Genomic DNA, 12,207 nt, shown 5'->3' on the forward strand with positions numbered 1-12,207 from the left:
GTGGGATATACATTTAATAAATAAATAGAGTATTCTGTCCCATTGGTTGTGCCTTTCTTTAATGCCCAGCAAACAGTGAGACAAAACCGTATCTGTCTGGGACGTTCTCTGCAATGCAGGGAGAACTCAGGTGGAAGGGTTTTTTGTGTTGAGTTTCTGGGGAGGAGTGGTTGCCAGAAAGGGATGCGTGGTTTTATTTGTTTATTTAGAATATTTGCATACTACCTTTGATAATACATATCCCAGGGCAGTTTATGATTGCCCCTGGAAACCAGGTTTGTGAACCACCTGAGATTTGTGCAGTTGTTTAGCATAATCCAGTGTTGATCCTACCCTTATATCTACTCCCAGCAGAAAGCTGTGGAGATTATGGAGTCTGTGCAGCACATGGGCACTTCAGTGTAGAACTCTTGGTACATTCTCACCCAAGCAACAACATCCTGAAGTAATTACCTAGTACAGACATAGCCTGGAAGAAAAAATGCAAAAGATAGCATAAAACATTTGGCTACGGATTAGGATCTAAAAAAAAGTGTCATCTTCTGTGAAAGATCTCTCAGGGTATGTTTTATGGAAATCAGAAAGTAGAGAAAATCTCTGACTGGTGATCAGAAGAAATAGCTAATTCCAAGCTAATGCATTTCTGTTGATGAAGAAATCAATGGAACAGCTATAACGAATGTACACAGTAAACTATTCTCATGTGTGTGACCCCACACCAGGCTTAACAATGGCTAAGGTTTAATTGGTGCCATTTTTAACCATAATTAATCATAATCATGGTTTGCTGCTATCCAGGATTTACAACCATCTTCAAACTGCGGTTTCAACCCCTATTTAACAGCAAATCCTAGAGAGTGTTAACCATGGTTAAATTCAGTGCAAATGAGATAATTGGTGCCAGAGAGAGCTGTGGGAGGAGAGGAGGGTTGCAGTCTATTGACTGCTCACATACTCTTAATTAATCAGGGGTAAGGGATTGGGAGTGTTGGATTGCACCAGAGTCTGTAGGGATCTAGGAAAACTTTTGTAGAATGGAGCCGCCAACCATATGGCTACTGTGGGAACCATTGGGAAGTATTCGATGCTGCCCTTGCACTAGCAGGAGCAAGCACCAACGCAATGGGAAGCTAGCACTTGATAATGCAACTGGAAACTAGCCCAAACTGGCACTTCTGGAACATGACAAGTCAGCGTAGCTCGAGGAATGGAGCTCCGATCTCTTGTCCTAATTCCGGAAGCACTAATTTCCAGGGTTCTGCTATGAAGCACTAGCTTCCAGTGGTGATAGCAGTCATTCTTGCTAGCTAACATGATTGTAGCTGGTACATTGCCAGCACTGGATACTGCCCATTACAAAGGCCTAAATGCTTAACCTGACCATTTCAGTTATTTTGCTAAGATCTCTTGAATTCTGGGACTGGATCCCTCTACTCCTGTTTGAAAATAAGTGCACACTAGATGTTTCCAAACTAGGGCAGAACTAGATGTGATAATTGGAGAGCCATGATAAAATTTCCTGACACCTGTTTCAAACCTTAAAAGCAAACACGAGTGGGTTCAACTGTATCAGGGCTGCATCACTCTGTGTGTGTGTTTAACCCCTTTCCACATGTCACTTTCCCAGTCAAAATTGCATACGCACACCCTGAAACTTCTAATAGCCTTGTTGGTGTCATTATTCCCTTGGCCTCCTCTTTTCTTAAGGACTCACAAACACACAAAAGGAGAGGCTTCAGTCTCACGCCTTTAATTCATTATTCACAGGTTCATTACAGATGCAGAAAACTGTCTGGCTACAAAGGAATGCCTCCAGGGGATTCAAATGGGATCACCGAAAGTTGCCTGCAGTTTGAAAGGGCGGCTATCTGGCTAGGCTAACTTAGGGAGGGAGGTCCCGCCCCTTGCGTGCTGCTTCCCTTTGTAGCCTCTCATGCATCGCTAACTGGTTCGACCATCTAAGCTCTGCCTCTGACACTTCCCTCTTAGCTCTGCGTCGCCGCCTCGCATCTCTTAGGTCACAGTCCTCAAACCCCTCCTCCTCCTGCTCGCTGCTTCTCACAGAGGGGGGTGAGGGGGAAGCTTCATGCCCGGCCATCTGGGAGTTGGTAACCTGAGAAGCAAGCCTACCCATATCTGAACTGGCTTGTGAAAAAGTCTCCTCTAGTTCTGGCGGTTCCCCTTCTGAATCTGAGCTGCTAACTATCTCCCTACACCCAGAATCAATCCTGACAGTTGGTGGAAAAGGACAGCTACAACATAGATCACTGACTTTCCCCCCCAGTAGGGCTAATAGGACTTTGGGCAAGAGATTCTGATTAGGGAAAGGATGCGATTGGTGGATGGGTTAGACACACAGAGCACTGCAGACTGAATCTCATTTGGGTCTGTTCCTCCACCCCATCTCCCACATGGCTTGCTTCTGAGCTTGAAAAAAGACATAAGGAGATCTGATCATGCTCTTCCACCTCTTGTCTAGTTTAGCCCCAAGTTGATCATGGATATTAGCAACAACAAGGATCTGTGATACTATAAGTCAAAGATGTGGTGTGCATCTATGTGTATGTGAACTGTGTGTGCTACCAGAGCTTTCTTATACATTTTTATCAACACACTGCTTTCCCGCTGGAGAGACAAGCTATGTTTAATCTAAACTGTGGCTTGCCTCATCAGCAGTGAGAGTAGCTGCCACAGAACTGTCAAAGAAATCTGAAGTAACATGCAACATTCTCCCCCATATGTACGTGTAGCCTATTTGAATCCTGAGGTGTTTTCATATGAAGGGCTTCTAACGCTACCAATTAAGACATTGTACAGCTATTGTACAGCTATTCAGTCTTTTGCTCCTTAACGGATTTTCTGTGGAAAGAAAAAAGATGAAAGAAGTAATGGGAGAACGTGTGACGGCTAGAAATACAAGACCATGGCATCTGGATCCCCCATGAAATTCTGTGAATGAGGCAGACTGATTGCACAATAAAAGCCTCATCTGGAAGTACGCTCCCATGGTTTCAGACTGTAAAAAAAAAATCTCACATTTGAATATTCTGTCTGTTTAAAGGGGCTTTGCAAAGCTCCGTCTACCCCATATTTTTCATCCAGCTCAGACTATCAAACCTTCGGGGAATCAGATGCATTGCCAGCTTCATGATGCTCCTCCCAATAAAGGGCACTAAATATTTCTTTCAATCTCGACTAGTTAAATTACTTAAGTGTTTTCTTCAGTGTTGTCTGATATTTCGGAACTAGTTTCTAATATTCCTGAATTAAACAATATATTTCCACCAGAATAATTACATAAAGAATTACTAAGAATATTTCCTAATAAAGAATAATTACATGTTTGCCTTATTTTTCTAGTTTGTTGATAACGCTTTGTCTTGTCTTTTCAGACTCAGAAAGGGAAGGTCCATGGGAGCATTGATGTTGGTTTATCCGTTATGTCAATTAAAAAGAAAGCTCGTAGGATAGACCTTGACACTGAAGAGCACATCTACCATTTGAAAGTAAGGAGTGTTTCCACTAACTTTCTTTCTCACTTGTAACAGTTAAATGGCATGATGGAAGTTAAATCCTGTTACCAAACTCCCCATTCACATCAACCCTTTCACTAGGTGAAATCCCAGGATGTGTTTGATGCTTGGGTATCAAAGCTGCGCCACCACAGATTATACCGTCAGAATGAGATTGTACGATCACCACAAGATGCCAGCTTCCACATATTCCCTTCAGCTTCAACCACTGAATCTTCACCTGCTGCTAATGTTGCTGTGCTCGAGGCCAAGGTATAAAATGTCCTTGGTGTGGAACAACTCCCATCTTGAAGTTCATATATAGTTTTTGTTTAATAACTTGCCACTTTTCCTTGCTGTTGTTATTAGTTAGGAAATGGGTGCCTTTACAGGCAGGACTAACATAGAAAGGAGGAAGATGTATAACTGAAGACTCCGTCATGTTACCACATCTACTGAATTATTTGTTGTTCAGTTTTATTTAGACTAGAGTGCCAAATTCATATATGCCTCCTTTTTCAAGAGGGGATAGCTTTTGTCCTCTGGTGGTTAATTCTTATCACATTTTTCTCCCGGTGTTCAATAATACTGTTTTCTTTCTTTCTTTCTTTCTTTCTTTCTTTCTTTCTTTCTTTCTTTCTATATATATTCCTTTAGGTCTCACAGAATAACTTCCCATGGCAACCATCCATCCCCTGCAGTAACAGCCTACCCTCAACGTGCACCACTGGCCAAAGTAAAGTAGTTGCTTGGTTGCAGGACTCTGAGGAGATGGACAGGTGTGCAGAAGGTCAGCTCCTCCCTCAATTCATGTACAGTCTTGCTCTTCAATTCAAAATGGGTCCTTCTGCTATTGAATGATACAGACTTTAATTGAATAATAGACTGGTCTTGTGGTCATTACTATTCAAATGTCTTTCCTGAGAGTAATCAGGAGAGTAATGGTTTCCTTTCACTTATAAGTAACTCAGCCGCTAGCTAATATATACTTCCCATGTAATATTCCTATTTACCTGTCAACAATTCTGGGCTCAAACATAGCTCACAGGTACCAGCGAGCACCACACTAGTGTAATCCTGATTGGCACTTCCAGTCCATAGAGCAGTGATCTTCATTTTTTTTCCACACAGGAGCCGCTTTGGCTCTTGGCACTGCCACCGAGGCCACTTTGGGGGGCTTTTCTGGGCCGTAGGGGCCTCTTCCCCTCCCCACATCAAGCGGTGATGTTGTGCACTGGACTCAGCTGGAGGCTTTTGGGGGGCCTCTCCTCCCCATCCCCCTCCACGTCATCCAAGCAAGGCTTCATCAGTCAGTCACCAGGCAGGCGAATTCTGACAGGCTCACTTGGTCCTTGGATTGGGATGGATCTTTTACTCATCACTGTGAGTACCCTGCTCTTCTTAGTGCTTCAGAATCTCCCAGCACAGGTCCATGTTGCTCTCTCCCATGAAAGAGTGGTACTGTTTCTTACAGTGTAGGTGCCCTTCAGGAAATGAGAAGCCACCCTAGAAGGCCCTGTGTTTTTAGGGTGACCTTCTTTCCATAGAGAGGGGTGCTGCTGGGTTGCAAGCAGCTCAGGAGGGTGTGCACTGCTTTCATCCTGCCAGGAAGTGCACTTTGATCTCACAATCTGATTGGGAGAGGCAATGAACAGTCTGGGAGCATCTGATACTGTAAGGACTGCTGAAGCTGGGCATATATATAAACCAAACAATCTGACCTGGAGAGGCTTGGGATGGATAGCGGCCATGAAAAGTCAGGGTTGAGTTTGACGCAGCCCACTCATTGGCCATTCCTGTTCTAAAGAGTGAGGGGAGCAAGACCTTGCTTTTTCTACAAAGACATATGATCTTTACTTTATAAGGGAAGCCATGGGCTGAGGCTAGCATGTACATTCTCGCTTTCTCTGGAGGAACATTCCACCTCCTTCCTGCTTTCCTGTCACAGTGACTTGCTAGCTAAAGAATATTTAGCTAGTACTCCACGTGCCTTTCATCTGATGAAGAGTTATACCAGAGGTAGGCCTGCTTGCTGGCCATATCATGTCAGCTCATGGAATCATGAACTGCTAATCTGATAACATAATTAATCAAGGTGAAACATAGCAAGGTCAGGGAAAGAAATCCATAGAGCAATCCTGCGGTCCTGGGAGATTGTCCAAGGGACTATAGGATTCTTTGGAGTCCCCCCTCCAGGGCCATAGACACTGTTACAACCTTGGAAAGGACACTTTGGAATCCAATCAGCCCTCCTTCCCCATTCCAACTGCTTTCTGAGGTCATAAAAGCAGCCTCAGAAGAGGCATTCCGGTGAGTGGGGAGGGGAGAGAAAGGGACAGGATATGGTGTTTTCTCTGGCCTCTCCAGCACCGCCCCTACCAGTGCAACTACTCTAGATGGGCTCAGAGGCCCACCTAGTGAAAAGAGAAAAAAGGACAGAGAGGTGAAAATCACCTCTCTCTCACCTCCTGCCCACAGGATTGTACCCTTCAAGAGAAATGTGATTTTAATTTTTCCCTAAGTGTTTATATTCTGCTTATTATAATTAAACTCCTCCTTTTTAAACATCATGATTTGTCTAGAATAACTAGCCTGTCCACATTTCTGTATCACTTAGCTCTGCTTTTATCAATAGAATAAGAGTTACTATGCCTCAGATTTTTTTATTTCACCTAAGCAATAATGAAGGAATTAGTAGAAGCAGGTAAAGCCCATAATCAGGGATTGATTGAGACTCAGTTTGTCCTAATTCTTGGCCCCATAACTTGTTATAAAGATGATCAGAAGAGTGGGAGAATCACACATACCCCAACCTCTTTATGCCTGTAAAAAGTGTTGCTAGACGTGTTATATTTCCTACATCAAGCAGTGCGATTATACCACTATACTGGCAAGGTAGTCCTGTCTAAGGGAAGAGATACCCTAGCAAAATGAAATCTTAGCCAAGATAACTAATGTACTTTTTTTAAACATTTTGTCAGATCTTGCACATTGCCAGTCAAACCTTGTGGAACTGAGTAAAATTCTTCAAAATTTAGAGATACTTCAGAGAACCCAGTCAGCTCCAAACTTCACAGATATGCAGGTAAATATGTTTTTAAAACCCAGATTAAATAATGATGGTTGTACCTACAATATGGTTTGTACTTGAAATGCCCCTTTTGGTTGCCAAAGGATACCAACTGTCAGCTTCACTTTATCAAGTTTAGAAACTCTCTGGTCAATGATAAAAGATCCAAGAAAGTGCAGGGTAACTTATTGTCATACCCAAGTTCCATGATGATTATAAATTATGCAAGCAACACAAATTTGCAGAAGCTTGCTTAATTTGTATACTGTGTTCCAGTAATAATTGTTCTTTGTTTTTGTTAAGGACTTTGGACTGTCATGTAGAAGAAGAAATTAAACCCTTCTTTCATTGAGTTTTAGACAGAAAATTCTAGAGTAAATGGCTTTAGGATTGTGCTCTGAAGTTAGTTTGCTTTTAAAATTGTCTTCAATGGACGTATTGTCTCCTCTGTTTGTAGAACTTAGATGAGCGTTCTTACTACATTTTTTATTTGCAAAAACTAATGCTGAGATTCTTGTTACTAACTTTTGCAATGTTGTCTGTGTCCATTGTGTGAGCTTTAATACAATGCTTCGTTGCTTTTAACTATTTTATGATGTAGGCTAATTGTGTAGATAAGAAAGACAAGCGTGTCGCAAGAAGATGGAGAACAAAAAGTGTCAGCAAAGATGCTAAAATACAGCTTCAGGTACTGATCCCATGTTGTTTCCCCTTTCCCCACTATTTTCAATAAATACCTATTTTAAAAAACGGAAGAAACCAGCCGGTTTTGAAGCACTGGCTCTTTCATTCTCAGAAGCTTTTTAAAAATTTGAAGAGCAAGGCCTGATGCTCACAAATTTAGTTGGATCCATTCTCATTCTATTAACATGAAGGTCTTCTCATGTAAAGAAGAGAACAGACAAAAAGTGGGGATGGGGTGGATGGCTGTGTTAGGATAAGAAACATTACTGACTGGGATCCAAAGAATTTAGGTATGTTCCAAGGCTCTGCTTGCTGAATCTGTTTTTTTACTGTTTTCCCTTTGAACTGAAGACCACCATGCCACATTACAACTTGCTTTGAAAAGCCTTCTCAGTTTCAAAAATGGTTTGCTGTGCAGTATCAGGGGGCAACGGTTTGAGAAACGTAAGACCTAAAAGTCCTCTTGAAAAGGCATAACTAATTATACAGTTTTTTGGATCCTAGCCACTGTGTTATCAGCAAAGATTCCTCTTCTGTCTAGGAAAGCCATATGCACACCTTGTCTATGTTTATTTTGCTGCATGAACATGTTTTGGGAAGCCATACCCAATCACTACATGTACACACAGCAATTACATGCAACAGTGTCCATAACACTGCTTGCCTACATAGAAGTGTTATCTGTGAAATAAATCATCCTGTGTGAAGATGCCCAGAGTCAAAGTTGTTTTTTTGTCATAAAAGCCTTATAGTGCAATCCTGTGCATGTTTACTCAGAAGTAAATCCCATTGTACTCAATACAGCTTACTTTCAGGTAAGTGTGCATAGGATTGCAGCCTTAATGTGGGAAAATATTTTTTCTGTAAACCATTACAAGTAATTAAGAACACTGCAGCACCAGTTTGTTGCAATCACAGAGCTAGCCAGAGATGAGACAAGACTCTACTGTACCTGATCTTAGATTTCTCAGGAATAATAATTATTTTCCAGGAATCATAATTCATAAATAACAAATTATACACAGCAGTGTCTACTTGTGCTCTCTTTGCTACTGAGCCTCTTCACCAGCTGGGTTTACACATGCAACAGAATGAGGTGGGAATGAGGTGATAGAATTATAAAGTGATAGACAGTAGGACATCAGACTGAGGTGTGCTCACCCACATAATAAAATCCCTGTAGGTAGAATTCTAAAACAGCAGAGAGAGAACTGGGCTAGAGGGAGTATTCCCTTTCTTTCTTTGTTTTTACAAAGGGCAGCCTTAAAAATTGCGACCCATCATCTAAAGTCAAAAGTGATTGTTCATTCTACCAGCTCAAGAGTCTTTTGCCTTATTTTGCTGCATGTGTAGATCCTGCCTGTTTGAGCAAGCAAATAGATCTGCCAGTGTAGATGCAGCCTTTCCTGGAAAAGGAGACTTCTACTGGAAATCCAGGTTTTGTATGTTACAGAAACCAGTCAAAATACATTGTAATACATGTGCAGAAATAGATCTATGATCTATTTTGAAAGAGTTCAAGCCATGCATATTATAAATCATTCCATGAAGGACTTGAAGTTTGCTACCTTTTCATTTTTAAAATGACACTACCTGAATGAAGAGCCTATTGTAGGCTTGAAAAAAACTACTCTCCTGGGCAATTGGGACAAGTAAGAACAGCCTCCAGGCAATTAGGTGAGAGAGACCCATGTGCATTCAGTTGCCCTGCAGCTCTGGAAGTGGCATATAGGGCTGTTTCTCTTCCAGGCCCCTTCTGGGAAGTAAAGAGAAAATAACTTCCTCTACTGGTGCTCTTCTCCTTCCTGAAGCAGGGAAAAGGAACAGTCCCACATGTTGCCTTTAGAATGGAATTCTATATTACAGGGTTCTACTTGAAATAATGTTGGAGTGAGCCTCTCTCCCTCAAGCAGAGAGAGAGGGACAATGAAGAAGTAGATGCTAGCACAGCTGGGTTTTCCCAGTCAGACAAACATAGAGAAGCTAGATTCTGCTTTTTTTCTGTCTTCCTTCCTTACACCCATGTTCTCTTTCTGTCTCATCTTCTGCTTGGGAGGGAGGCAGAGGCAAAATTTGCCCACCACGATGAAAGCAGTGGAGCCAGTTTCTGCTTGTCTTTCTCTCCCTCCTTCTGTCCCTCTCCTCAGGAGAGAATGAGCTGTGTGTGTGTGTGTGTGTGTGTGTGTGTCAAAGAGTTTACTCTTGCGGAATGCAAGTCCGTGTTCTCTCTCCACCAACTGAGCTTTTTCTTCCTCCGATATTTAATGACAGCTCCTCCTGCTAGCAATTTCCCATAGGAGTTGGGTTGAGATGTACATGGTGTGTGTGAGTGAGCTCAGTTGAGTGAATGGGAATAGGCAGGCAACCTTCCACCTCCTGATTATGTGCAAGGCAGAATTATTAGTTGCCAGGTGAACAAATAAAAAAGAAAGGGAACTGTAGGTCTGAAATATTATATCAGTTACGTTCTACTGGAAATAGTGCTTTAAAGAAAAGTAAATTGAGTCTTTCCCTCAAATTATAGACCCCCTGTAGCACCTTCAAACAATCTTTGTGCTTGTTTTTGTGCTATGCTTTACATGTGCATTTTTTATATATATAAAACACTGTTTTGGTCCATTGCTACTAACATCTGTTATCTGAAGCACTAACAGTAGATGCAGGTGTTCTGTGAAACAGATTTCACTATTTTCATTTTTTGTGGTATCTTTCTAGTGGCTTGAGGCTGAAATAGCAACACAGTTATCCTGAGGGAAGGTGGGAGATAACAGCCTGAACACCCTTTGTATTTACAGAATTGAGGGCCTGAGACTTCATAGTTCAGTTTTGCCAAACCTTACTCATAAACACCCCCCCCCCCTTTTTTGTGGGTGGGAATGTTTTGCTGTACCAGAAGAGTTGATCCCTTCAGAGGGAATTTTCAGGAAATGTTCCACGATTTCAGGAACTTTCTAAAGCAACAAGCTGATATGTCTGCCTGCCTAGAATGTTGCCATACACTTTGGAAATGAAAAAACCACAAGGTTTTGCATGGGCCATAAGTAGTTAGGCTAATTGCTTTCCAGTAATAACCAGAGAAACTAAGAGGCAATGAATAGAATAGGGGTGCTGCAGCATCTTAAAACATAAACTTGTATGTTTCATGTTAATAAGGTTCACACATTTTAGCATATTTATATAGTGTTTTCTGAGGATGCACCGTCCTTATTAGTCCTTACTATGTCCTTGTGTGGTAGACAGCTTGCTATGGTTTTGAACTATTGTCTGGTTTTTCTTAAAAAGAGGGAGCACTGATGTGAGAGAGATGGGGATTGGCCAGAAAAGTGTGCAACCAAATTTTAACTTCACTGTCTCTGCTCCAAGTCCTATGCTAAGTTCCTAGAATGATTACAGTTTGCTGAAGTTTTGTTTGTTTGCTTGTTTGTTTTAATGCTGAATTAAATTTATTTGGAGGCTTATCAGTGAAAACCATCTTAAAGATAGGAAAAAAGCAAATGCCCAAGAAGCCGCGTCAAATCATGTATCTGTATGTGCAGCCTGTGGACATGTATTTCACCATTATGCGTGGTGTTCTAACAGGTCGCTTCTCTTGTGTGACTTACAAGAAGTGACAGAGAAGCTTCTGGTTACAACTGAGAGCCTGGTTAAACTTAATTTCTCAACCCAATATGAGAAGGGAGTGAATCTTCGGTTCTTGCATACTCTTGCATTCTTCTCCCATCACTGTTCTCCCCAGGTAAAAAGTAGTGTCTGCGCAAGAACTATATCAGGTTCACCTGTACCGGGGATCTTCTGGAGCCCCTTCCTGTTCCCCTTTCACTTCAGGGACAAATTGAAAGAGTGGGGCTGGGAGGATGGAGCAAGGGTTTGTGCAGGCCTACAGCTTGTTCCTCTCCTGGACTGAGAAAATATAGTCTGACGAAGTCTGAGCAAACCTGAAAGGGGTGAGGTTTCAGAGCTTACTAGCAGACATAGGGATATGGTGCATACCTCGCCCCTCATTGCCAGTAGCCCATGGCATGTAAAGTTGTGAGGTTGCCTTCAAGACAATTAGACAAGATGTAAATTAGTTGTAACCTTGTAAAACTGCTTACTGAGTGCTCTGCAGTGGCATTTGGATTTTAAATGGCATGTTGAAGGACTATTATCAGTCACTCCTTTTGGCAGATGTGGCATGCAAGCAGTTATTAAATATGTATTCGTCTGCAATCCTTGTTGTTGTTTTAGGAATTATGCAGAACATGTTTGAAGGGAAATGAACTAACAGATTAAACATGCAAAAACATGCAGAAGTAATGAGTTGAATGTAGAGAATAGCCACTCTGGATGAAACATGTGCTATTAAAACACCAAACAGGTGGAACCTGAGGCAGCATACATTTTTACATAGAGAAATATTTAGTTCTTAAACAGCATTGGACTATACATATCCACACTTTATAAAGTTGGCTTGCAAACTGTAATAGACCCACAAGCTGAGAGCACAATTCCAGGTGATTTCTATTACAATGCATAAAGTAGATCAACTGTATCCAAAGTCTGGATTTTTGTTGTCTTTTAATTGCATAGCCTCTTGTTTTTTTATTTGCATGTTGAATAACATACAAAGCTTTAGACCTGCATTTTTAGTTCACAAGGATCAGATACCATACCAAATCTTATAACATATAACTCTTAATGTATCTTGCACATACTTGAATGAGAAAACAAACCACAGTGTTGAATACCAGGAGGTTATCTTCTCCTACTCCTAAGAATTGGGACCAATTCCAATTACTCTTTACTGATGGAAAAAGTGGGGCGGTGGGAGTTGTCACATTACAGCTGAGGATTCAGCATGCTCTCAAACTGCCTGTCAGGCTATGATGACCTGAGTAAAAAAATCACAAAAACCCTCCTTCAGCTTATCATTGGCTAACTGAGGGTGGAAATGAATAGTGG

The 12,207-nt window shown here is 41.6% G+C and overlaps 1 protein-coding gene across 16 annotated transcripts in view; it reads left to right on the forward strand.

Annotated features, from left to right (window-relative positions):
- OSBPL6 (oxysterol binding protein like 6) overlaps positions 1 to 12,207 on the forward strand; it is a 137,366-nt gene that overhangs the window by 81,324 nt on the left and 43,835 nt on the right. For 11 of the 16 annotated variants that reach the window (XM_084814638.1, XM_084814606.1, XM_084814624.1 and 8 more), the window contains 4 exons: positions 3,393 to 3,506; positions 3,615 to 3,785; positions 4,170 to 4,302; positions 6,494 to 6,597. In XM_084814638.1, coding sequence (XP_084670764.1) covers positions 3,393 to 3,506; positions 3,615 to 3,785; positions 4,170 to 4,302; positions 6,494 to 6,597 — 522 coding nt within the window. Of the gene's footprint in view, positions 1 to 3,392; positions 3,507 to 3,614; positions 3,786 to 4,169; positions 4,303 to 6,493; positions 6,598 to 7,183; positions 7,271 to 12,207 lie in introns of all 16 variants that reach the window. The other 5 variants (XM_084814578.1, XM_084814553.1, XM_084814560.1 and 2 more) reach the window with 1 other exon arrangement.

Source organism: Heloderma suspectum, chromosome 1, assembly GCF_057233095.1.
Source record: "Heloderma suspectum isolate Gila_16-S chromosome 1, 16-S_ref, whole genome shotgun sequence".
In the NCBI taxonomy this organism is placed as follows: domain Eukaryota; kingdom Metazoa; phylum Chordata; class Lepidosauria; order Squamata; family Helodermatidae; genus Heloderma; species Heloderma suspectum.